The sequence below is a fragment of the Lygodium microphyllum genome, chromosome 25 (genome assembly GCF_053477565.2).
Source record: "Lygodium microphyllum isolate KBCC chromosome 25, Lygodium_microphyllum_v1.1.10, whole genome shotgun sequence".
Lineage (NCBI taxonomy): Eukaryota > Viridiplantae > Streptophyta > Polypodiopsida > Schizaeales > Lygodiaceae > Lygodium > Lygodium microphyllum.
In genome coordinates this window covers 22,106,846-22,133,303 of record NC_141159.1, presented here as the reverse complement: position 1 = coordinate 22,133,303, position 26,458 = coordinate 22,106,846, and the positions used below count along the sequence as shown (strand labels likewise).

The window sequence follows — 26,458 nt, the reverse complement described above, 5'->3', positions numbered from 1 at the left end:
ACAATGCTAGCTTCTACAGTACTCAATGTCAATGTGTATAGTGATAGGATGGTGCACCTTGGCAGAGGGAAAGATCTCCAGAAGAAACTGTGTGAAGATATTGATTGTGGAGAGAGATCTAGGTGCTACAAGTAGACAGTGTATTGCTATCCATGGAAGCCATCAAAGCTCCAATGAAGGTGAAGTTGAAGTTGGAGTAGGAAATGAGATCTTGAGCTGATACCAAGTTGGGAAGAAGTGAAAAGGTGTGAAAAATGCGGGATCTAGAGCATGGCAAAACCGGACGCTATGGAGGATGAAATGAGAAGTGTGGACTCATGATGGAGAAGACAAAGACACTGTTTGTTACACAAGTGAATTAGGTTCCAAGATTGAGACTTGGACTCATAAACACAATCTTGTGTATGTGGACAATGACATTGACACTTCACTAAAAAGAAAAGAGTACTATCATTGCATTAATAAAGGAAGCAAGTACAATGCTTTATAGGAAAGTAGGAAACTGCAGTAGGCACCATTGTGCATATGGGATAAGTTAGCCTGCATATCCTTGATCCTGAGGCTCCATACAAAGAGGTTGTTTTGTTGAGTGTGATTGCTGATTCTCAACACCCCTCCTCAATCACAACTAGAAAAGGCACAAAGTGTGTAGAGGTTGTAATGAGAACCACCTGCAAAGTGTGGGCATACCACAGACATGGCAAAACACCAGAGGCTGTCGCAGAAAAAGCTAAGTGTGGGTACCATAAACATGGTGGACATCCAGAGGCTGTAACAGGGGCCTCACAAAGTGTACAAGGACTGTAATGCCAAGTTACATAAGGAGTTTACAAAGCTTATGGCAGGAAGCATTAGGGCAAGGAAGTAGAAGGCTTTTAAAACAATCTATCAGAATTATGAGAGTACAAGGATTGATGGGTCTTGTCCTTTTGATCCTGGTGGTCTTCATCTTCATCTTCTTCTTCCTTTGCTCCATTTTCTTCTTCTTCTTTGACTGCGACTAGATAGGCCTTTTGGGATCTCTTTCTTGCGTGGCAGAACTTCTCGGTGTGTCCGGTCCTTTTGCAGAAGTCACAGAAGAGCTGATCCTTCTTGCCTTTGTACCTGTTGCCAACATATAATGCATGCTCATCTCTAGAGGTACTTGGTTCTTCCTTAGTTTTTAGCTTCTTTTCCTCTTCTAACAGTGATGCCTGGATATCAACAAGTTCAGGATTTGGCATGTTGATTAAAGTTGTTGATACATTATTATATTCAGGAGGCAAACTCTTAAGTAGAACACTGATGCAAACATCTTCATCCATTTTAATGTTGATTTCTGCAAGTTGGGTTAGGAGTCCTTCCATGTAATTGAGATGTGTGGCAAGTGATGTGCTGGACTTCATTTCAAGCCTGAAGAACTCAACCAGGAGACCATACTTTGATGATTTAGATTGTGCACCGAACAGGGTGTCAAGTTTTTTCCATGTATCCTGTGAGGTCTCACAGTTATCCACATGGTGGATATAACTGTTGTCTAGCTCCAGTTTGATAATGGCCTGGGCTCTGTCATCATTCTTTTGCCAAGTAGTTGCAAGGTCCGCATCCCGAGGTTTCCTCTCTTTCCCATTTGTGATGGCCCAGAGACCCTTTTTCATCAAGATGAGCTTGATGCGGGTTTGCCAGGTGTGGAACCCGACTCCTTTGAATCGAGCATTTGGAGAGTCTTTGCCCATGTTAGACTTATGAGAACAGTAGCAAATCAACTTCAGACTTATTAGATTTGAGCAGCAGAAGAGTTGGTTGAGAGACACAAGTGCTAAAAAACACTATCTGAGTGTCAATGAATATCAAATCTGCAAAGTCCTTTACTCTTTTTAAATCCAAGTGTAATCTTCCCCTTCTTGATTTGATGCTGATACCTTCAAATCTAAGTGACAGTACTTTAATGAACTTCAGAGAGTATTGCTCAGTGATTAAAATCACTGTTGATAACTTCAGTGAGAGAAACAGTGAAAAATGTCAGAATTTTGAAGCTTTGGCTTTGGCTTCTGCATTAGGGTTTCTGGGGGTAGCCTGGTTTTTTACTGATTGCAGGAGCTACAGTGGATTGTTTTCAAAACTTTTTTTATCAAAATGAAGCTTGAGTGATGGGCTATCAATGCCCTATCATGGTCGTCAACATCGCGACCTGTAGCGATGGTGGCAGCAACTCGAACGTAAGCAGGCGCAATTCTGACAGATTTCCACGATTTCTGCAATGCTGGAGTCACGGCGCAGTAATGTCGTCGATTCTCATGCCAAGATGAAGCGCCTTGAGCAGAGGAACAACTGCCTAGAAGAAATCATGGGCTGAAATGGCCTGATTGAGGAGTTATTGAAGCTCCAAGTAAGGTAGGTCCTGTCTGGCTATGGCAGACACAGAGCAGAGATTGAGGATTTTCACAATGCTGAGCTCCAGATGGTCCAATGTCTTGGATTGATGTGATACATGGAAGCTTTGTGAGTTGGGGAATATTTTCCAGAAGGAAGCTCCAAGAGATTTAACCTGTGGAGTGAGATATAAGCAGCTCAATCTGACAGGGTGCTGTTGGCTATGGCTGCCATGGAAGCTTCAGTGAGAGTAGAGTTGGGAGATGAAGTCATGAGCTGACATGAGCTAGATTGAGGTTGAGAGGAATCAAGAGAGGCTAGAGAAGAAATGCCATGCCCAGCTGGGCTCTGATACCATGTGAAAAATGCGGGATCTAGAGCATGGCAAAACCGGAAGCTATGGAGGATGAAATGAGAAGTGTGGACTCATGATGGAGAAGACAAAGACACTGTTTGTTAGACAAGTGAATTAGGTTCCAAGATTGAGACTTGGACTCATAAACACAATCTTGTGTATGTGGACAATGACATTGACACTTCACTAAAAAGAAAAGAGTACTATCATTGCATTAAGAAAGGAAGCAAGTACAATGCTTTATAGGAAAGTAGGAAACTGCAGTAGGCACCATTGTGCATATGGGATAAGTTAGCCTGCATATCCTTGACCCTGAGGCTCCATACAAAGAGGCTGTTTTGTTGAGTGTGATTTCTGATTCTCAACAAAAGGGAGCTGGAGAAGCATAGTGAGAAGCTAACTATGCTCAGTTGAGCTCTATAATCATGTTCAAGTGTCGAATCTAGAGCATGGCAAGAGGTATAAAAGTTAGAATATGAAGACTAAATTCATGTTGACATAGACAATGAGTAGACAACTATTACACAAGTGAATTAGGTTCCAAGAAGGAAGCTTGGACTCATAAGTAGCCCCCCACCAAGCACAACCTAGCCACCCTAGGAGTGATAACCCTCTAAGTCCCCTAAAATTTCCACCTCTACCACCCGTCTCTCTGCCAAAATCACCCTCCTCAAGTCAAAGGGCCAAAAGCATAGTAGGAAAAGAAGACTCAAGAAGACAATAAGCCCCTCAGCCTCACTTTCCCTACCCTTACAAGTTAGGATGGCATCTCCTGTACTTGCATACCCCTCCTTGCTAGTTTCTTCCCAAAACTTGTGGTGATTCTCCCAAAATCTAGAGAGGAGATGGTTCAAACTTCATCAATGGTTTCTTGACATGGCAGCAATACCAATAGAAAAACCTTGTCAACGAAGTGGATTTCCTCAAATAGCCAAATTCCACCATCTTTGAGCAACTCCGATGATGAAATAACACTAGTAATTGGAATCAGGAGAATATTATTCTCCAAAAGGTCAAATGAGAAGTCGTGGCCACCATGGCTGACTCCTACTCCAAGCTTCCACCTATACTTGGATAAACTAGATGATCCAGAATTCAATGCAGAGTTCATCAATCCCACCCTCAGTCCATTGCAACTCTTGCCAATCCCCAAGAGTAAGAAAAAAGTAACTTGCAAGCTCTCTTCCCACTCTGCATTAGCCTCCATGGCCAAGTTCAAACTTGTTGCCCTACCAAGGATCAAAATGCCTACACTCTAGATCCTTGCACATTGGCTACCCAGAGAAAAAACAACAACAACCAAGCACTCCCAACCCTGCCTAAACAAAAGTGGATTGCCACAAAGGAGCTCATCCAATACCATGATTGAGGAGGATACATCAGTGAAGACCATGTGGTATCGCACATGGGAAAAGAGAGTGTTCAAGTAACAAGCAACAAACTACATAAGGAAGGGAGGGAGGAAATCAAGGGTTACACAGAGAGAGAGAGAGAGAGAGAGAGAGAGAAAGGAACCATGTATCTAAGGGAAATTAGGATTCAAAGGCTCAAGGGATCCCATGCGTAAGTGTTATATCTTTCGTGTGTTCATCTTTTGACTAGCATCCTTAGTGCTATCTAGTAGTAGAGTTCATGAAGTAGTACTTCCATCATCTTTTTATTCATCGATTATCTTGAATTCATGAAGGTTCTTTGATCCCTCATTAATTTTCCCTGAGTATTGTGTCACCCATTAGTTTCCTCTTTGTCGAGATAGTTGTATTGTTTGCATGTAGCAATATACATTCGGGATTTTTCTATTGCCGAGTACATTTGGTATCTATTTTCATTGTTGTGACTATGTCAAGCTCTACATACTAGATGCTAATGGTAGAGTAGGATGTCAGTATCTAATTGTATTATCTCTGAGTATGACCGCACTCCACTCTATGCTGGTAGTGCTTAGACCCGATTACTCACCATCAAAGCTTCTTTTGATCCTTTATTTTCTAGTCTCTCAACACTAATGTATTAGAATGCATTCTTAGCAGATTTGATGTATAGATTATGATATAGGATCTCTCCTTCTTCTATTCACAACTTTCACTTTAAGCTCCATTCCATGCATACACTCAGTAGTGAAAATTAGGGCCACCTTTTGCCATATCCATTGAGCAGGACCTATCGACCAAGAAGTCCCAGCCAAAGTCCAGGAATAATAGGCCCTAGTCTCACAAAGACCAAAGTTCAGGGATGTTGAAAGCTCAATTTAAAAGGGCGCAAGGACAAAGCCAAGGACAACGAAAGAAGCCGAGGGCAAATGCAATCAGTGACTTTGTCTCCACTCAAAGAAGTGATCAAAGCCTAGGATGTTTTCACTATAATGAACCTGGGAACTTCACAACAGAATGTCCCAAACTTAACAAAAGTCATCGTCAAGGAAAATTTAGTGGCCAACCTAGAGCTACCCATGGCCGTGGTCATACAACAATGGGAAGGGCAAAAACTTCAAATATCTCCACTAAGGGAATCAGGGAAGAAGAAGACCCATCCATGGAAGGTGAGATTGAGAGGGCATCCATTCATGCCACTCTCCATAAAAAGGGCCCGAATCGCCAATTCTCGATAATCCAAACACCATTGGATTATCAAGGTAAGAAATTCAAAACCCTGATTGACTGTGGTAGCACCCATTCTTTCATTTCACCAGCTTGTGCAAGAAGGTTAGGGATAGCCACTATGGCTACACCCACCTTACTTGTCGAACTAGCGAATGGGCGAGAAATCACTTGCACTATACAAATGGCTAAGGTGAAATTCCTACTCGAAAACAAGCCCACATCTATTAAGTTTAGGGTAATGAATCTAGGATTCCACGAGTTCCTACTCCTGATGGATTGGCTATCCACAACAACGCTCACATCCATTGTGGGAAAGGACAAGTCTCCTTTCAGAATCCTAAAGGTGAGCTAGTTACAACTCAAGGAGAAGTGGGTAACCAAACATCCAGTTAGCCAAGGCAAGGCAAATAGCTTGTAACAATTCTGAACGGATAAACCCTTTTAATAAAATAAAAGCAAATTTTTTTAATCCCCTCTTTCTCCCCCAACCGACGTCGCGCTGGAGGGGAGGGAAGGAAGCCACGTTCAAGCAGCACGTTGGGGCTCATGTGGAGCCTTAGCCATGCTTGTTGCCACGTAGGGGAGGGAGGAACCTCTCCCTCCCCCTATTTAAATCACTGGGGGGCAGAGGTTGAAGGGGGGAACAGAAACGAAGCGCTGCCGTCGGCTGATTCTGCCAGGAGAGAACTTTGCTATAGACGTTGTGCCGCTTGAGGGAGAGGAGAGGATTGCCGTAGTGCTGTAGAAGGAGGAGGGGCTGCCATTATTAGTGTTGCCATTGCTGTTGCAAGAGGGGAGAGGAGGCGCCGAGTATCGCCAGGCCATCATCATCATAGTCTGCGCCCAATTCGTCAGCACGACTATCAAAGTCCATCTATCTTTTCCCTCCTTGCCCACATGTGGAAGCTACTAGAAGCTTCTAAAGGGCTTGATAAGCCCCCTTTCACCCTCGTTTTTAATCCTCCCTATGCCCCCCTTCCTGTGGGCTTGGGATTACTATCCCCCCCCCCCCCCCTTGAATGTCCCTTTTGAAGCTTATAAGCCCCCTTCATATGCCTCTTGAAACCCCTTTCACCCCCCGTGTCGTAAAACCTTCCAAGGGCCCTTCTTGTGTCTGTTATTATCCCCCCCCCCCCCCCCCCCCCCGGTGTTAAAGGTCTATAAGCCCCCTTTTTCTCCAATAAGAGTTGGGCTTAGAGGTCTTATTATTACCCCCCTCGTGCTTTTAATCTCTTTTAAGCCCTTTCCTTGGGATTTGAAGGTATCCCCTTAAAAATTCGGAGGGTCGTCTCCTGGCATCCACGTGGACATCTCACCCCAAGCCCAGGTTTTCCTTCCTAATTTTTATTTGATATTTTTATAATTCAATCATGCAAGGTTAATTGTTAGCAATAGGATATATTTTTGTCCTAGTTGTTCACGACGAAGGAACTTAGTCATTAATACTTTTAATGAAACATGCAAAATAAAGAAAGCATAAATGCATTTCTAGCAAATAGCTTTATGCATTGAAATGAATTATAGGCTAGATTATTACCCATTAAAATAGTATACTTCGGTTAAGCCTAGAAGTACTATTAACCCATATCCTCTTCACAATGAATCATCATGGAAAGTGCAAAGCATGAAATGATTCTTACGATGCATAAACTCTATAAAATTATCATTTGTCACTGCATAAATTATCAAGTAAAAGGTTGCTTATTTAGCATGAATTTTGTTCGTAAAGATATAGGAAGCTTAGTTGGAATTAACCTAATCTATGCCTGGCCTTAATCGATAAGTTAAGGTTGAAAAATTAATTTACGCATAGATAACGAGTCATGTGGAAATGATCATGTAATTATTTTCTAGAGTTAACCAAATTGGTGTAAACCTAAAACACCTAAACCGCGGGGTACTCGTTTAGAAAGAGGTGAATTCCAAGAAATTCACTAGGAAATTAACGCGTGACTTAATCGTACGTATTGCTACAACTGATATTCCTTTATCTTAAATACTTACCCACATTCACTAAATGTAGAGACAGTGAAAAATGTAATCAGAAAGTAAGCTAGGGTTTGTCCCTAAGAATCTTACAAGATGAAACTTGGAACCCTAGGTCTAACGACGTCAGCCTAAAGAACCTGAAACAGATTGTTTCATGACTCCATAGTCTCATAGTTTGATGTGACACTTATGCAACAAGTGCGGAGTCATATGATCTTGTGATTGGATCACAAGGGAATGGCCAAGTTCTCGCAATGAAGTTGGCATGTCCTTACGCAAGTTATCTTGTAGGAGGATGAATAATCATCCTAATTTAGTATCCTTCTTGAGTAAGGAAAATTAATTGAAACTGCCAAATGTGAGCCCGGACATTGGTTGAGTCCTGACTTGTATATCAGATGAGGTCTATGTGACCGGATGGCAAAAATGTGACTGTTGTGGGTCTAATCTTTGGGTTAGACGGAGTGGTTAAGTTGGTAGCAACTTGAGGCGCATTGCATTGAGTTGCGGGGTAAGGGAGTTAAAAGGGGCCCCTATTTTGGGGTTCGATAAAGGGAATATTCCTTGGAATATTCCCTGGCCGACTAGTGGAGGCTTATATGGTAGGTCAGTCAGGCCAACCTAATGGCCTTTGCAGGCTATAAAAGCTAAACCCCTTCACAGCCATCGATTACTCATCTTTCACCCAATCAGAGTTGTTGTTCTAGCTAGCCTCAAGCTCTTCACCTATCTTCTTTCTAGATCGCCATCTAAGCTTCACACAGTGGAAGCGCACGGGTGGATAGAGCCATCTTTGTATCAGTTGTGAACTTAAGGTTTGACCAAGTCGGGTTAATAGGATACGCCCTAACCTAGGATATAGGGGATCTTGCCAAGTCGCAAGTCATCCCGGATCGAGTGCTGGATGCATTCGAAAGGAAGGATTCATTCCTTAGTAGTTTGCCAACAAAAACGATCAATGGAAATGTTTGTGCTTGCTACAGATTCTAAAGCACTGTTTGGCTTTGTTTGATCAATGAATTAAAAGATAAATGGATATCTATACTTTAGGTTGAAGGCCTAAAGGGAGAGGCAGCTTCAGTTACCCCCGACTGCCTGCTTGACCCTAACCAAGGGGGTTGTTAACTGCGCATGGCAAGTGGACCGAACCCGCCACGAGAGGTCTCTCCGTTGAGCGCTACTTGGAGCAAGAGGACGCTTGGGTGCCAGGGGGGCTCTAGCCATAAGTCCCTCGCCTTCTGGGCCCTGCACAAGAGGCTAACGTGACTCAAGATTGGATCTCAAGGCCCACATACTAGTCTACGGGTGGAAACTTGGATTAGTGGTTCCTGTGGATTGCTAGATAGCCTTCGAGTGGATTGTGGATAAGCCTACGGGCTGGACTCATTGTATTTCAAAGATAAATATGATAACCCGTTAATAAGGAACTTGTCTCATATTGTTTTTCTATGTCAAGTGATAAAATTACGTGAAGGAACTAGTCCCTAACGGGTTAATTAAAGAAGCTGGTTGTTACATGTCCAACTAATGTGCTAGGTAATTAAATAACTAAAAAAACCCGAGGAAAGTGCGGAGGATGGGCCATAGGTCCATCCTACGGATGGGTGGTCCTGGTTGGCTATGAACTTTTCTCAAATCACGTTGGATAGTAGGAAGATCGTCAAAGAACAACAAAAGCGTTGATCTAGAGCTATGATTGAACTCGATTTACGATGTTTTAGGGGAACGGAATGGGACTATGCCTTATGGCAAAGAGGTTGAGCTTTGCATCCCTCTCGTTTCCATTCTCCTTGAACCAAGTGCAACGTGAATCCGCTTCGAACCTAACGCTTCTGCGTAAAGTAGTTCGCTTGGGTCCGACGCTAGTTGCTGTTAGGAAATGACCAATCAGGAAAACCCTAATTCAGGTTGATCCTAAGTGGGAACGGCCGGAATACTTCCGCTACGTGGCAAACGCGGAAAGCCTTAGATCACAAACCCCGTAACATTCCATGGGAGTGCCAGGTGGAGCTTTCTAGACATCCTTTCCGATGGACTGCTAAGACGTGTCCCGAAAATACAAGTGGACACGTTACATAGCTCAAGGGATAAGAAAAGGATTACCCATCGGGAACAGGTAGAGGACTCCATTAAAGAACCATCATGGCTAAAAGAGTATACAGAAGAACTGACTAAATTACCACCACCTAGAGAAGTGGTAAAAAGGCCCTACAAGATGTCCATTCCTGAAGATATTGAGTTAAAGGAACAACTCAAATAGCTATTGGACCAGGGGTACATACACCCCAGCAGTTCTCCTTGGGGAGCTCCAATCCTGTTCCAAAATAAGATACCATCCTTCTTCTTTTGGATATCCTATCCCAAGGATAGATAAGTTACTTGATCAATTATCCTATCCCAAGGATAGGATATCAAGGATTATAGAGGCCTGAACCAAGTAACCATCAAGAATAAATATCCTATCGCAAGGATAGACGAGTTACTTGATGGATTACAAGGAGAAAAATCTTCTCCAAGATTGATTTGAGGTCAAGATACTACCAGATGATACTACCAGACCCACGTCAAAGAAGAGGATATTCCTAAGGCGGCATTCAACACGAGATATGGTCATTTCGAATTCAAAATAATGTCTTTTGAATTGACTAATGCCCTACCACCTTTAATAGACTAATGCAAGACATTTTTAGACCATATCTCGATGATTTTGGGCTTGTCTTCTTTGTTGATACCTTGGTTTACTCCAAGGAAGAGGAGGATCATGAATCCCAAGTTCGCATCATCCTTGAGACCATGAGGACTCATAAGCTCTATGCTAGAAGAAAAAGTGTGCCTTCCTCAAGAGGCAGATCGAATAACTTGGATCTATTGTGTCAAATAAAGGAATCTTTGTAGACCCTACAAAGGTTATGGATGTCCAAGAGTGGCCTCCACCAACTATTATTAAAGAAGTGTATAGCTTTATTGAATTAACAGGCTAGTACACCATCTTCATTAAGTACTATGCCTTAATCACATCACTCCTCACAAATTTGCTGAAAAAGCAAGTTGCCATAGTGTGGACGCCCACTGAACAATCAAGTTTTGATCAACTCAAGCATAGCTTAGTGACAGCACTAATTTTGAAACTCCCTGACTTGAACAAGGAATTTGAAGTTGTCATGGATGCTAGTTCACTTGCACTAGGCTGTGTACTAATGCAAGAAGGTCATCCTATAGCCTATTCCTCAAGGAAGGTAAAAACCTATGAAAGGAATTATGCTACCCATGACATGGAGCTACTAGCAAGTATTCATGCTCTTAAACTTTGGCGACACTATTTGCTTGGTAACAAATTCTCTTTGGTCACCGACCATAAGAGCCTTAAATGGATCTTCACCCAAACTGACCTCAATATTAGGCAACGTCATTGGATTGAGGTTCTGCAAGAATATGACTTTGAGATTAGGTATCGGCCTGGAAAAAAGAATGTAGTTGCTAATGCCTTAGGTTGCAAAGCGTTCCTCAACTCTCTTATTATGGAGGAACCCTCGATGACAGAATCATTGACAACCATGGTGTCAATGGCTATCAATGCTATCCTTGAATTAGCCAAGGAGGAAGCTAGCCATGACCTAGAATATCTAAAGATGATGAAGGAGATTTTGAAAAATGACCAAAACCCCAGACTTAAGGTCAAGTATCAAGAATTCTCTGTCAATCGGGGACTTGTCTATTTTAGGACAAGGTTATGTATACCCTCAAGCAAGAAACTCAAACAGAGAATACTTTGTAAAGTACATGACTCCCCCTTTTCAAGCCATCCCCGATACACCAAAACCCTCAACATAGTCAAGAAGAGCCACCATTGGAAAAGGCTTAAGGGAGATGTACTCAAATGTGTCAGGAGTGTTTGTCTTGCCAGTGCATTAAGGCAGAGCATGTCAAGATGCATGGGAAGCTGCAACCTCTTGACATTCCCCAAATGAAGTGGGAATTAATCAACATGGACCTTCCTATTGGGTTACTCTCATTACAAGGAGGATACAATTCAATTATTGTTATAGTAGACATGCTCGCTAAGGTCGTACACCTCATCCAAGTCAAGACAAACTATAAAGATTCATATATTTCTAGACTATTCATCAAGGAGATATTGAGACTCCATGGGTTGCCTAGAAGGATCATTAGCGATTGTGACTCCCTCTTCACATCTCACTCATGGAGAGGGATATTCGAGGCCATTGGGACTCAACTTTGTTTCAGTACAACCTATCACCCTCAAACTGATGGCCAAATAGAGAGGGTAAACTAGGTCATTGAATATATCCTTAGAGCATATTGTTGTCACGAACCCAGGAGATGGATCCAATATCTACCATTGGTAGAGTTCACATATAATTCTTCCTACCAACAAAGCATTCAAATGACACATTTTCAAGCGTTGTATGGGCATGATTGTCGTACTCCATTGAAATTTTTAGATCCTACCTTAAGGATAGAAGCTTCTAAGAAAATGCTTGAGGAAATGGAGGAGCAGGTCAAGGCTATTAGATAAGACATTAAAGACACCAAGGATAGGAAAAGCCTATGCCAATCTAAATAGACAAGAGCCTGTATTCAAAGAGGAAGATATGGTTTTTATTCGTGTACGACCCAAGAAGAGTTCCTAATCATTAGGAGAATTTAAGAAACTGAGTCCAAGGTATTGCAAACCCTACAAGATCCTCAAGTGCCTAGGGCCCAGTGCCTACAAACTCCAACTCCGTGAGAAAGTAAAGGTTCACAATGTATTCCATGTTAGCCTACTAAAGAAATATGTATTCAATCCTAGGCACGTGCTCAATGATCAACAAGTTGTAATGCCAAGCCAATGAGTCCTTGAGCTTTGGTCAGATAGAATCCTAAACATTCGCGAAAAGAGATTGAGGAGTAGAACCTTCAAAGATTATCTCATCCAGTGGAAGGACTATCCAGGAGGATGCAACATGGATTGACGAGAGTACTCTCAACCAACAATGTCCCTAGTTCCTTTCTAGATGAGGACATCTCGATCCTTTAAGGGGGGAAGGATGTAATATATCTTGAGATTAATATCTCCCGAGACCTCATAAACCCCCCTTTTAATAATTAATTAAATCATTCAAAAAAAATTTACGCACCCCCTATTGACGCCGTTAGCTGGGGGAGGGAGGGGGAGTTCTCGAAGTAGGTGAGGGAAAAAAAGATGATGTGGTGAGCAGTACAGTTGCCAAAGATCATGAGGGCAATGATGTTGATGATTTTGATTGGGGAGGGGCACACGTCTGTCACCTCCAACCACCCCCCACCCCCACTCCTTTCCTTCCCTTAACAGGCTGTAAGGTGGCAGGAAATCTCGCAGTCCTGAGTATTTAAGGATCTCCTATCATAGCATTCTCTCCCCCCCCCAATTATTACCCATCTTCCCCTATAAAATCCCCCCTCCTTAGGGAAATAACACACTATTCTGCTTTCCCCCCCGCTGCCAAACTTGAGAGAGAGAGAGAGAGAGAGAGAGAGAGGGTGGAGAGAGAGAGAGAGAGAGGAGAGGAAGAGAAAGGGGAAACTTAGAGAGAAAGGGAGAAAACACCAGGTTAGAATACTCCCAGATCACTCCTTCTTTTTCTCCCATTTTAGAGTGTTGTTTGATGCCTGTAAAGTGCGATCATGTGTCGCACGATTTTGCCAATCCTTTTTTTTTGCATAAAATCCCCCAAAAATGGCTGAAATCCACTTGCTCTTTTTAAAAAAACATGTCATCCTATTCTAGAAGTTTCTATAGCTTTTGGATTTTTACGAGAAATAATATCTAAAATATCAAAAATAGGCTAAACTTATCTAAAAATCTAGTATTTTTGAACCATCCACACTACGAACATTGACACTAATGACTAATATGGTATTGACTCTCTAGATTAATAAGAAATCCTAACTCGGTTTTTTTTTTTGCAATATCGCTTGTACTGGCAATCGTGTTTCTAACAGTTTTATTTTGTTTTCTTTGCAGCACTTCATTACAAATCATGATCTCACCGGCCTAAAGACTTGATATGCAAAGAGACAGGGTCTCGCTACATTGATTGATAGAGTGTATGCACTTGACGGCCCAATAAGTCACTCATCTTTCTTGTCCCTAGTTACTATTTTTATTAAAATACATTATGTATGGTGGATTGATGTGTAGTTTTTTTTTCAGACTCTGTTCTATACCCCTTTGCGTCGGGACGAGCTTTCAGATGGTGAGGATCTATAACTTGCACTTGGACTCGTGGAGCACACATCCTCTTCCTTTTTGGTCCTATGATTTATGCATGCATCTTCTATGTACTATGTTATTATCATCATTTGTATCTTGCCATGATTCCATGTGTTTAGTTTCTTTGCCTCTTTCTCCCCTCTTTCCCCTTTCTCTCCGCCCTTTTTTTCGGTTTTTTTTCTCTCTGCTAATTTTTCCTTCTCTTTGATATTAATATGTCTCTCTTTCTTTCTTTCTTTGTTTCTCTCTCTCTCTCTCTCCATTTTTTTTCTTTTTTTTCTTGTGATCCACACTCTCTCTCTTCCCTCTTTTCTCTCTTCTCTTTTCCCTCCATCTCTCATCTTTATTCTCCCCCTCTCTCTTCCTTCTTCTCTTTTCCTTTTCTCTCCCTCTCCTCATTTTTTTTCTCTCACATTCCCTTGTTTATTCTTTCTCTCTTTCCTTATCTCTCTCCTTTTTGTTTCTCTCTTCTCTCTCCCCTCTCTCCTCTCTCCTTGTCTTTTATTATTATCTCTATGCTCATATTCTCTATTTTCTTCTTCTTCTCCTCCTCCTCCTCCTCCTCCTCTCTCTCTCTCTCTCTCTCTCTCTCTCTCTCTCTCTAGAGTTTTTCACACTATATGCATGTAGCGATATGACAATGTTGGGAGGGAGTAAGATAGTTGATGGAGTCCTACAAATTGGTCTAGGATGATTTTGAGAAACAATACTTCTAGCACAAGTTTCTTTACACATTGTAATATTCACAAGTTCAAATGTTCCAAGTATTAGCTTCATATAATTTTAGCTCTATGTAAGTATCATTTAATTTTTCTCTCTTGTGAGTCAATTTTGAATTTAAATTCAATGCTATGGAATGATACCAATATGGAAGTTAAATTCTATTTGATTTATATCTAGGTTTTCAAAGGACATGTAAGTATCATATTTATTACGAGGTTTAGATTTATTGCTAATATATTTTACTTTGAAACTTATAGGAAATGGATAAGGAAGGAAGATCAACTTTAAGAAAATGCACATGCAATCATAGGTGTTTTCATAGTTTGGAGGATTGGCAAATGGTTAGCCAAAGTGCTTACTATGAACACTATCAACACGACTTGATGAATGAGATTCATCCTTCATGTGTGCCAAAGGTCTACACCTATGGAAGTATCGCATGCTTGTCCCCCTCCAACTAGGAGTCCTCGCACCATAGATAATAAAATGTGGTGTGATTATACATCTTTTTATCAAGGGGGATAATATGTAGCTACCCAAACCTTTTACAAACAAAAGAATTTAAGAGAGAGAAATACGAGAACCTTTCTATTTCTCGTGGTCTCTATGTTACAAATGGAGATGAAAAAAACTTGCAAGCTGAAAGTGTAGAAGGCAATATATGTGATGTGAATATAGAAGACAAGGATGAAGATGTAGGGTTCAATAGTATAGAGGTGGATGATGTTCCCATGGATGATACAAAAGTGCATGAAGATGTAAAGTTTTTCAATAATACTTTTGATGGAACTTCATATGAAACATTAGAACAAAAAATCATAGAGACTATAATTGAACTACAAGCATTGTGGGATGAATACAATGTCTCAATAAAGCTACAAGAAAAGACATTAGAAATTGTGTTGGGTATCAAAAAAGTAATAAAAGTAAGACTTACCTTACAAAGCTCCTAGTACAAATCCCTAGTACATTGATCCCCATGTGGAAAGTACAATTTATTGTGTATGCGAGGGCACTCTATCAAAAAAAGCTCTTCGGCGAGAGGTTTTGCTCATTTTGAGAATCCAAGGCGTGAGACAATTGTGTTTGATTACATACCAATAGGAAAGAAAATTAGTCACTCTCTAATAAAAGTAGATCATTTTATCATGACCTACTTGAGATGTAGCATAACAAAAATAGATAGCTTGGAAAGGAAGCAATTGAATAGCTAGAATACATTTTTGAGTTTTGGGATGGTCCTAAATGTTGAGAGATCAGACAAGATTTTTGGAACCCAAATACTTCATATGAATTACCTATGATATGCAATAATCCACGATGTGGAAAATTATATGTAGTATTTCCAAGCAATGCAAGGTCTCAAGCTTTACAAGATGGATGGAATACGCTAGAAAATGTGTATCACTTTTCATGCAATCAGTGTTTCTTACCAATCAAACACATACAAGTTTGATGCAAGGTACAATGTTCTCAACCTTGAAATGTATTTTGAAATGGAAATTCATATTGATTTATTACATAGCAAATGTGATATTGAATTTGCAGGGACATCCACAAAATATATCTTTGTTGGTATATTGGGATGGATTTCAAGCATCACAAGCCACATAAGAAGATTGTGTTGTTGTTGAAATTCTCATCCTTCACTATGGAAAAAAGTAATACATGGTTGTGGTTTTAGCTGTAGGTAGAGGAGATGGATATTTTTTAATAACACTCATGATGGTAAGTGACATCTTTTTAACCATTGAAACCTCTAGTAAAATTTTATTTTCATATACGATATTTACTGGTTTATGAAAGAGTTGAGCTTTAGTAAGGTTTGGGTTTGTTTTAAAATCACTTTCATATATGTATCTTAGGGCTAGTTTCTAATCATTTTGGAGATTAATTTGTGAGAGTCTTGACTTGAAAATATACAGGATCTGATTTTGAGCTTATTGAGGCAACATTGAATGACTACAAAGATAAAGGGAGAGTAAGAGTTGTATGCAAAATTATGATAAGAAATTATTGCATTTGTGCCCTTCAAGATCAGACTTGCACATGATTTTCACAAAGCATATCAAGTCAAAGTCCCACATCATGGCTGTATCCAAAAAAACATCTACGAACCATGTAGTTAGGTTTTCTTAAAATGCAACAATTGAAAAAAACCTTCTATATAAATGAATCACAAAGATCAACTTACAAAAATGGGAGTGCACATTGAGTCTTCTTTAATACAACATTTTGAGCTAGTTGTCCTGTTGAAATTTCTTGTGTGATGTCTAAAACACAAAATTAGTTTCTGGGGCTGATATAAAAACCATGGTACTTTGAAAGGAATTTTAAGGTAGCCTAACACTCCTTCTCATGCTCAAAAAGGGTGATCAAAGAGAGTGAAAGGAAGGCTCTAGTCTTGACCCAAAGAGTCCCACCCCAACGAGATTAAGGCATTGTGCCAAGGGTGTCACTCCGAACTACTCAAGGACCTAGGAGGACCACGAAGGTGATGCATATTTTATTTGAGTTTCCAAAGAGGTCACCCCAATGATATCAAGACATTTAGACCAAGGGTGTTGCAATGGATTACTCACAAGCTTGCAGTGATCATGAAGGAAATGGTTTTTGTTTAGTGGATGTTTGTTTGTTTGGCTTGGCCCAATAGTTCATACAAAAGTGAGACTCAAAGTACAAAACCACAATCAAGGGTGTGGATATAAAGAGTAGATGAGGGTAACTGCCTAACTAGTATAGTAGTTGCTTGGGATCTTGTATGAGCAATGAATGCTCATAATGCTCCACTTGATGAGGTAAAAGGAAACATGATGCTCAATGCATGGTTTTCCATTTGGAAGAGCTGAGTTGGAGTAGTCAGTATGGTAGTATTATGTTTTAATTTGAACTGTACAGAACGGGCCATGAAAATGCACATTCGATTCAAATTTTAGATTTACAGAGGGGATATAACTATTGACTTCAAAATTCACAAAAGGGGTATATAAAATGGTGATTTTTTTTAAAAAATGGGTTTTTAAAGTATCCTTTGAACACACATTATATAGTGTACTTCCGTAAGGTGACCCCTGCCCCCCCCCCCCCCCCCCCCCCCCCCCCCCCCGAGCACACTGCAGGACGCAAGTGCCAATCACTCTAGTGCCCATCATTATCACTTCATTCTTTATTCTTTCAATGGCATTTGAATAAAGGGAAGGCCGGTCACACATTGTGACTTCTAGAGTTTCCACATTATGTGTATCTCTCTCTTGCTCGTTCCACCATATAAGGCGTTTACAAACATTATATATGCTGATGAGACCCTCGGTTCTTTTAGTGAGAGAATAATTTTTATATATTATGCATAGTATGTGGTTCCATCTAAAGAGGGCACATATGGACATATCGAGGATTTTTCATTGCCAAGTCTCTCATCTCTAATTAGGGAGGTTCCTGATAAGGCAACCATGCATAGTTTTAAATTCAAAATATGTCAAGATATTCAAAAGTCCATGATAGCTGGAAGGATCTCAAGAAAAATACGCCTGTCATGGTTTATCCCCTTACATATCTTTGTGGGTTGCTTCAAAATAGCAAACTTACAAAGAACAAAAGTATCTTGGCTAAGTAGATATTTTGCAGAAGCAGAACTAAATAGCATTATAAGAATGCTTTGGAAATCTAGAGAGATTGACTATAAGAGCGACACCATGAGGTGTATTGTATGCCCCCAATCCTTGTCTCTGTGTTATAATATAGCACGACAAACTCTTGCTTTGGGTTTTGATTATTGGAGATACAAACTTAAACTAGGCATCTGGATTCCCTTGGATTCTGATATACAGATTGCATGCCCTTCAATCTTAAGGTGCAAGTTATAAAAAATGAGGTAAATATCACTTCTAATTGGAATCTTAAAGATGTAAGGGATACCTTGGAGATGCTAGACCATACATCCCCAAAATATAAGTTCAAAGTAAACGGTAAAATAGTTGGAAAAAGAGCAGAATACTCTTTCTCTTGTATGAGTTGCTTGTCTCCCACAATTATAAGCTTCGAGCCATAAATATGAAAACATTGATGACATTTACATTTGACAAAAAGCTTTTCATTGAATTAAGAGTTACAAAATTAAAGTGCAGATATACAAGGATCTTGCTTCACTTGCATCTATTTGTCACATTTCAGCTTTGTAACTTCTTCATCACTTTCTGAAAAGATATCTAATTTCCTTACGGTGGCTTTTTTCTTTGGTTGGTTGAAGAATTTGACTCGGACAAGGGGCCTCTTCTCTTCAGGGGGTTGATGAGGAGATGGATGAGAAAGTGTTTGCATTTTCTATCTTTTTGGAGATTACCTTACTTGTCTTTCTAGATTACTTGCCCTTTGCCTTACTCTTACTCTTAATTAAGGATTTAAGTGGAGGGTGGGGTCGACTAGCTTGATTACCCTGTCCAAAATTAACTCAATACATCTCTCTCTTATCCACCATGTGTATGAATCAGGGTAATCTTGGCACTGCAAGCAAAGTTGTAATAAGTTGTTAGGACAATGATAGTTTGTACTTATAGGGAATTTCTTTTAAAAATGGAATGATTATAAAATTTGATGATAATGCATCACTTGTGAAAACTGAAAGACATGTTGCTCAAAAAAGAATGTGAAAGATACTTACATTAAACCCATCTATCTTGAGAATCTTTGAATCTATTATGCTACAAACATTTGAAATCACTCTCCATCCACAAGAATACGCATCATTTTGCAAGGGCACTTCTTGTAAGAGAAAGCTATATGGTTTTTTAGGATTAGCAAGATCCTTATATGTGGTGTCCAAAAAGGTAGCCATCAACCTGCCAGCACTGTAAATGAAAACATGTTACTAAAAAGAGACAATCAATTAAAATAAAAAATAATCAAAAAGTAAGGATTATTGTATTATTCAACACACATTTTTGTTTGACCGTGGATACCACTAAGAGAGTTCATAAAGAATAATTTCTCTAGTGAGAATATCAATATATATTAAGCTCCAATGTCCTCTTCAAAGTAAAATGTTAGTAAGAAATGCATACTATAAAGAAGTATACATTAAGCCCTTTGCAAAATTTCATATCTTTCGACGTAAGAAAAAAAAATGGTAGTTTGTGATTGAATTGAACATTTAGAAAAATAATTCTATGTTTGAACGAGAGTACTTAAAAACAATTCCATCGATACCAGTGGATCAACGATAAATATAGTTTTAGAGATTTCTTGGCTCAGAGAAGCAATCAACGCCCTAAAACCAATAGCAAAAACAAAGGAATGTCAACTGCAATAAATAACAATATCATTCCATTTTTTAAAAATTGAGTAAAAGAGCCTTACCTTATGCAACAAAAGACTACATAATGTGACAATTGAATATTTTTATTAACAAACATGGATTTATCCTCATGAGAAATACTAAGATAGTCTTCTTCCGAAGAAGTGCAAGAGACAACCATTTTCTCGTATACCTCCTCCCTTTCTCTTCAAATTGATAGGACCAAGGACATTGATTTTCTTCTTATGGCTCTATAATCTATTGTGGTCGTTCTTAATGGGCAAGCACTTATTCAGGTTCTTGATAAGTAGACACTTGTTCCGGGGTGGTCTTTGTAGGGCATAAATGTGTCACCTCCTCAATCACTAGCCATTTCGCTCTCCTGGACAATTTTGGAGGAATATTAAGGATCTCAAATACTTTCTTATTAGTACTGGTTCTGTTGACCATACTAAAGTCTTTGTTCATCAAATTCACTCTATGAGCGTGGGGGCAGCAGCAGTGTAAGCATCATTCATAAAATCGATAACAAAGTCTTCAATAGCCTCTTGAAGGCAAACAATGGCTGCAAGCTACCTTTTTTTTTGCATGCCAACTTTAGTGGACACCCTTGATAATCTATAAGAAATATATTTGGCAACTCTAATAAATGATGTCTTTGGAATCACATGATGTGTAGTTCTTTGTGCCTACCTTATCGCATTAAAACATTTTTGAACATTAAAAAATTTAGGCTTTCTCTTTCTCTTGGACTTGGAAGGGTCTTCTTCTCCATGGGCATAAGAGGGTCCTCTAGGTTGCTCTCTCTATTGAATAGCGGCTCTAAGGGAGATTGGAAACTTGGTAGTTGTAGGGGAGGATTGTACATGATGAAGCTTACTATGGGCAACAGAAGACACTATCTATGGACTAGATTGCTTAGATTCCATGGCAGGAGACTGAGAGCAACCAGGGGTAGGTGGGATCTCAAGAGGGGAATATTGAGGAGCTAATGGCCTTGTCTCTTCCTCACTCTCTTTGCTGTCTATATACACCTTCCTCGCAGTCTGCATTCCTCTTTCTTCTTCTTTTCTCCCTCTCCTACTTCTTTTTGTTTTTGTTTTTCTTATTTCCTTCCTTCCCTTCTTTCTTCTTCTTCTTCATCTCCTTTATTTTGCTTTTTTTTCTATCTTTGTCATTCTTGTTCTTCTCCGTTTCTCCTCTAATACTAAACAACATACACCACATGCATTACCAAAATATTTTCAAAAATAGAACCATGCAACCATGATTGCTAAGGAAAAAGTATCCCAACTAACATTGACAAAGGATTTATTTTTATTTTTATCTTTGAAGGAAGTAAACAAGAATTAAAAACACGATCCTATCCTTACTAGAACACATAAAATGGATGTTGGTGCAGATTGACACTCTTAATAATTCAATAAAAACTATCAAATCCTAGCTACTAATGAAATCATTTTGGGGTTAGTAACACAATGCCCCTCATTTTGCATTATGATATATGTATGAGCAATCGTGTGGTCAATGTATCCTTGGTCGTGGAAATAAAACCATAATGTCGAGCTATACAAGCTCAATGTAGTGGGACATTGGACACAGCCTTATTCCTTCAAGAGCTTCGACACACAAGAATCAATGATTACCTCTCACATCGTCTCCTTCACACAAATGCAAGCATTCATTTGTAATGAGTGACATGGCCTTTCTTCAGTCCCATGAAGAATGTGCTTCTACAATCTATTATCTAAGTTAGTACTTCTTCACCTCTCAATCCTCTATGACCTGTACATGCAAAAGAAAAGCATGGGCACTACAAGAGAGTGATTGGAGAGAAAATGAGTAGAGTTTCACCCTCTCGGTCCCTTGGGCTCACTATCTCACTCTTTTACTCTCAATCTCTCACTCTCACCCTCACTCTCTCTCACAATGAAACTAGGAGGCAAGTGCACAAAGCTTGTACACATGAATAGCTTATTCTATTCATTCTCATACTTTATATTCATGATTTTAGGGTTATGCTTTCCCCATCCCTCTTCGGCATCCAATCCACTTTAGGGCCTTAAAACCAACCATCTCTCATTGTATGATTTTCTTATGTTGAGAAAAAACTAGAACCTTTTCGATTTTTCCAAAGAGCCTATGCTATCATTACAACTTGCATGAGATCATGCCCTTGGCTTGCAAATGTAGATAATAAATCAATAAATTATTGTAAACATTTGACAATTAAATAAACAAGTGCTTCATGCATATTATCTTGTGGTAAATAATGCAAAGATTAATCCAAAAAATTAGGCTCTTCCTTATGCTTGCTTGCACGTTGCTTGCTTCTTACATTTTGCAGTTAACAATTAAGGTCATCCATAAGCCTTGCATTGACATCTAGTTATCCTTGCATAAAACCATCATTAAGATCCTCAAGAAATATGGATTTTTCCTCTTGTAACCCCAAAATTACCACACCCATTCTACCCAAATATCATCCACTTGTGTCTCACCCCCCAATCTATCAAAGATGCATCTCTTAGTGCACAATTTCCCTTGCCTCCATCTTATGGGTCAGATTGATGCATTATCTTGGCCACTCATCCTTATCTTAACCTCACCAATCTTATCTCTTCATATACAAGCACCTCACAAAGTCCATGGCATTCCCAAATAAGCCCTCCACTATGTCAAAATACCAATCTTACCTATAGAAATTGGAAAACTAATCTGAATTTTTCTATTACCACACTTATGGATGTAGATTGGGTGAATCAAGTCCCACAAATCCATAATATTTCTAAACATTTATTCATGCATGTGCAAGTGGAGTTATCTCTTGACACACTAAGCACGAACCACATTGACACACTCATCAATGAAAGCTAAATATAGTTCTTAGCAATGCACAACGCGCTCTACCTTGGCCAACTCTTAAATGAGGTTCCACTTCCTCTGGGGACTCGTCATGCGACCCTCTTCCGATGTGAAGGCAAATCAGCTTTCACTATAATCCATGGCACTCAAGTCCCAAATTGCACCAATCACATAGTTTTGACTTAGCTTTAAGACGATATACTCATGCATTCCTAAAGTAGTGATCAATGGAAGTCATGAAGTATATGTAGTTTCAAAAGATGCTATTTGTGTTGAACCACAAACATTACTATGTACAAGCTATAGTTTGTGAATAGCTCTCACTCAACCACCTTTAGGAGATGAAGCACATTGTATTTTTTACAACACACATCCTTTACAAATGTGCTTTTGTGGTCTCTCTAGAGTAACCAATGAAGGCACCATCTCAATTTTCTACAAGTGTAACAAACTAGCAAAATTCAGACAATCAAAAAATGCACGTTACATTTTAGCATATAAGAATGTATGCAAATCTAAAACTACACATGGTATGTTTTTTCACACATTTAGTATAGCTATTGAACTTATATACCCATAAACATAGGAAACTAAATATAATAATTATATCACCACAAGAGGAATCATGAGCCTTCACAATCAAGCTAATCTTTGCAAGTGTACAAACCAACATAAAGTTCTCCTAGCTTTCTATTGCATACAAAGTATACATAAGTATAAAAGTACTGCCATTAATAGTAGTCAATGTAATTTTTTCAGCTTCTTTAGCAAGGTAAGAGGCATTATGGGACACACCACACTACTGTCCTTGGGAGTAGGCTCAATAGAAGTGAATAGACTCTGTTAAGAATTGAGATAGTTAGTGGTATCCTTGCCAAAGTGATGTATGTTTAAATCCAAAATAGACATACAAGAATCATATAAACAAGGGTCCTAGCTACATTGTGTGCTAAATGCCCACTTTGTATCTTGCACAACATTTGAAGATTCTCACTCAAAAGGAAAGGCATCTCTGAAGCATGAAGCTCCTCTCCAAACTAGGCACTATTGTTAATTACTTCTTCCGTATTAAAGTTGGTGGGTAAAAGCATAATCAAGGATGGAAAACCTTTTTGTGGAGAAAAATGGAGTTGTCTAATATGAATGAAAAACTCAGTGACAGCCTCGCAACCAAACCAAAACAACTACAAAAAATGCACTCATTAATTGAAATTGAATCAACGAGCAGCCTTATCACGTAATTAAGCTTTCCAAGAAGCCTAGGACTACTCAATGTGTGGGAGGGTCTTGATTTATTTTCAAAAACTTGTCAATGCTTATAAAGGCCTCCCTCCATCACGTTTTTGAATTATATGCATCGTTTGTCGAGGTCTCAATCCAACATAAAGTTTGTTGTGAGGAAAGGCTATTCTTGAAGTATGTAAGTGAGGACCTTGAAATTTTTTTAAGTTAAGAGAAAGAAATATTGAATACATAAAAAGTGCCTGAGATCAAATAATCAAAGTACATCCATCCCACATGAACACAAGTTGAGAGACATTCAAAGAAGGATTACTTAAACACCACAAAATATTGGAGTTCCACAAAGGAAAATTTGCATTATTGGTGAAACAAGGGCGCTTTAAGCTTGAATTTATCTTCAACAATCCATGCTTTAACCTGGGTATCAAGAACAAACAAAACATTTGCATACACATTTAAACCTCTCAAACCTCCCTAGAAGTTATGTCAAGGCTCCATAAACCCACTTGGATTTCTCAAGTACTCCACAAGAAAAGGCCTAACATTGCAATGGGCTTTCTATCATATTTCTAGTGTTGTGGTAACCTACAAATTGCAAGTGTAGCCACTACCCTCGCCACCTCTACAAAGCACTCAAACTCGGGGAAATAGTATATGGCTCACAATATTACTAGTTCTTTTACCAATGGTTTAACATTGATTGCCCAACATGCGGAGCAAAAGATTAATCTATATAGCCAAGTAGGCTGTCATCCAATGCTCCATGTGTGTGCGTACAAAGCAACCTTTGTTTGTGTGCATTCCGTTGTATGATAGGAGTGCATAGAAGATGAAATCCACACACACAAACACATACACAACGTGTGGGTGTGTGTATGTAAGTAAGATCTGAATTTGACGGGACGCCCAATATTTCATGTGACAACTAAGTGTATTGAAATACCTTTCATTGATCTAGTATAAGCCTATAACTATCTAAAGCCTAAATATACTATACATAATGTGGGTGAAAATTGACAAATAGCATCCCAAAGTAAACATGGCCTTTGATAGATGCGAAATTCCTTGACGTATTTTGTTCAAAAAAAAATGCCAAAAATAGAAGAGTCAGACATCAATTATGAGAGACAGAATGGATTGGCCCACATGCAGTAAGCAGGAATGTTCTGCACAATTGAAGCACGTCAAAGGTATACTTTACTGGCATTGTGTGGGTTTTGGATGCTCCAACTGGGCAACGACCAGTTTTGGGGCGGCCGATACGAAACTAAAGCCTTCCATCACCTGAATCATTTGAAAATGAAAATTGTATGGACAAGTCGCGTCTGTATTGCGTCATGGCTGCGGTAATTCTCTGGCAGTACGAATCACGATATTCAATTAAGGGGCCAACGATATGTTAACGTGTTAAGCCCGTGTCTCTTTGCTGTCTTCGGAGCAGATGCTTAATAACGTCAAAAACGACGTTTGCTCGTTCGGTACCGCCAGCAGCTGCATGCACCAACAACATCACACACGTGTACAGACCAGACAGGCCTATCTGACAATCGTCAGATGTGTATAGAAGCACAATCCTCCTTATAACTGCTACTCGATCATAGACGTACAGACGTCCAGAATCGGTCGTCAGGTGATATATTACCTGAGCTTTGAGCACGTCGTTTTCTTGTATCAGCGATCGGCCCTGAAGAAAGTCACAAGTCATGTCACATAATACACCATGTGATGTGATCCAAGTAAGTATTATTACGGACGTCTAAGTGCAGGCCACTTTCGCTCGTATATCAGGCTTCAGCAATCCGCAAAATATTGAGCCGTCTTACGTGCAAAACATTGTGAATATATAGGAATGCAAAGGGTCTCTTGAAATCAAGTCTTTGCTGCGCATACCTGCTCCTTAAGCTCCTTTATTTTTCCCATCAACATTTCAGTCTGCTCAACATATAGAGACTTAGTTGGTATAGTACGACGACAGGGTTAATGCGAACAGCATTACCGTCCCGTCGGCATGTGTACCTGTCTGGATCTTACATGGTCGATGGCCTTTCTCAATTGGCTTTCCAGTGCGTGTATCTCTTCTAACTGCAACCTCTCAAGATCTTCCCCCATCAAGTGCCTGCAACAAACCAGTATGCTTGTCAGGTACTCGCTACAACGAATCATAAATCAAATCAAATTTTTCCCAAACCTGAAAGCATCCTGCAGGGTGGTCAACTCCTTCTTAGAGCGTGCAGCTTCTTCTTTCCAAAACTGGAGGGATGAACAAGCCCTTGATCAGAGAGGTATTCTTCCAACTTCAAAAGCAGCATAATGAAGCAAGCTGGAAATACGGAGGGACTGGACACTTATAATATAGTTTTACTTGATGGTCATTTATAATACAGTTGCCTTCTCAGACCTGTGACGACTTTAAAAGTAGCTTGACAACGTTATTGTTCTCTTACGAATAACTATGTACATACAAACTACACCAGCTCTGCAAAGCAACATCAACTGCAAGCTACTGTTCTGTCTTCTAGAGTAATTTATTATTCACCACCGCTCCAGCTTCGAAGAGGTTCACGATACTTGTTACATGGTCGGTTTCATCTTCATTGTAGATTTCACGTTACCATTTATAGCCGAGCATTTCTCTTTCTTTAAGCCTCACAACACCTTACGCTTCTTGCAATCCGATCGATGAAGCGTTTGCTTCGGTCGTGCAGTCTCCCCGAAAGCTGGAGCATCATATGATGGTTTGTATAGCATCGGCTCTCCATGCTTTTATCCTTTGTGCTCTTTAGGAG

The 26,458-nt window shown here is 39.7% G+C and overlaps 1 protein-coding gene across 1 annotated transcript; it reads right to left on the bottom strand.

Annotated features, from left to right (window-relative positions):
- Positions 1-24,043: 24,043 nt before the first annotated feature.
- On the bottom strand, positions 24,044-26,180 carry LOC148013969 (MADS-box transcription factor 14-like). Its single transcript, XM_087666686.1, has 5 exons — positions 25,861-26,180; positions 25,689-25,788; positions 25,563-25,604; positions 25,315-25,356; positions 24,044-25,163 (listed from the first exon to the last, which is right to left on the bottom strand). Exons 2-5 carry the CDS (start codon positions 25,779-25,781, stop codon positions 25,080-25,082), a joined length of 261 nt encoding a protein of 86 aa, XP_087522812.1. The 5' UTR covers positions 25,782-25,788; positions 25,861-26,180; the 3' UTR covers positions 24,044-25,079.
- Positions 26,181-26,458: the final 278 nt, after the last annotated feature.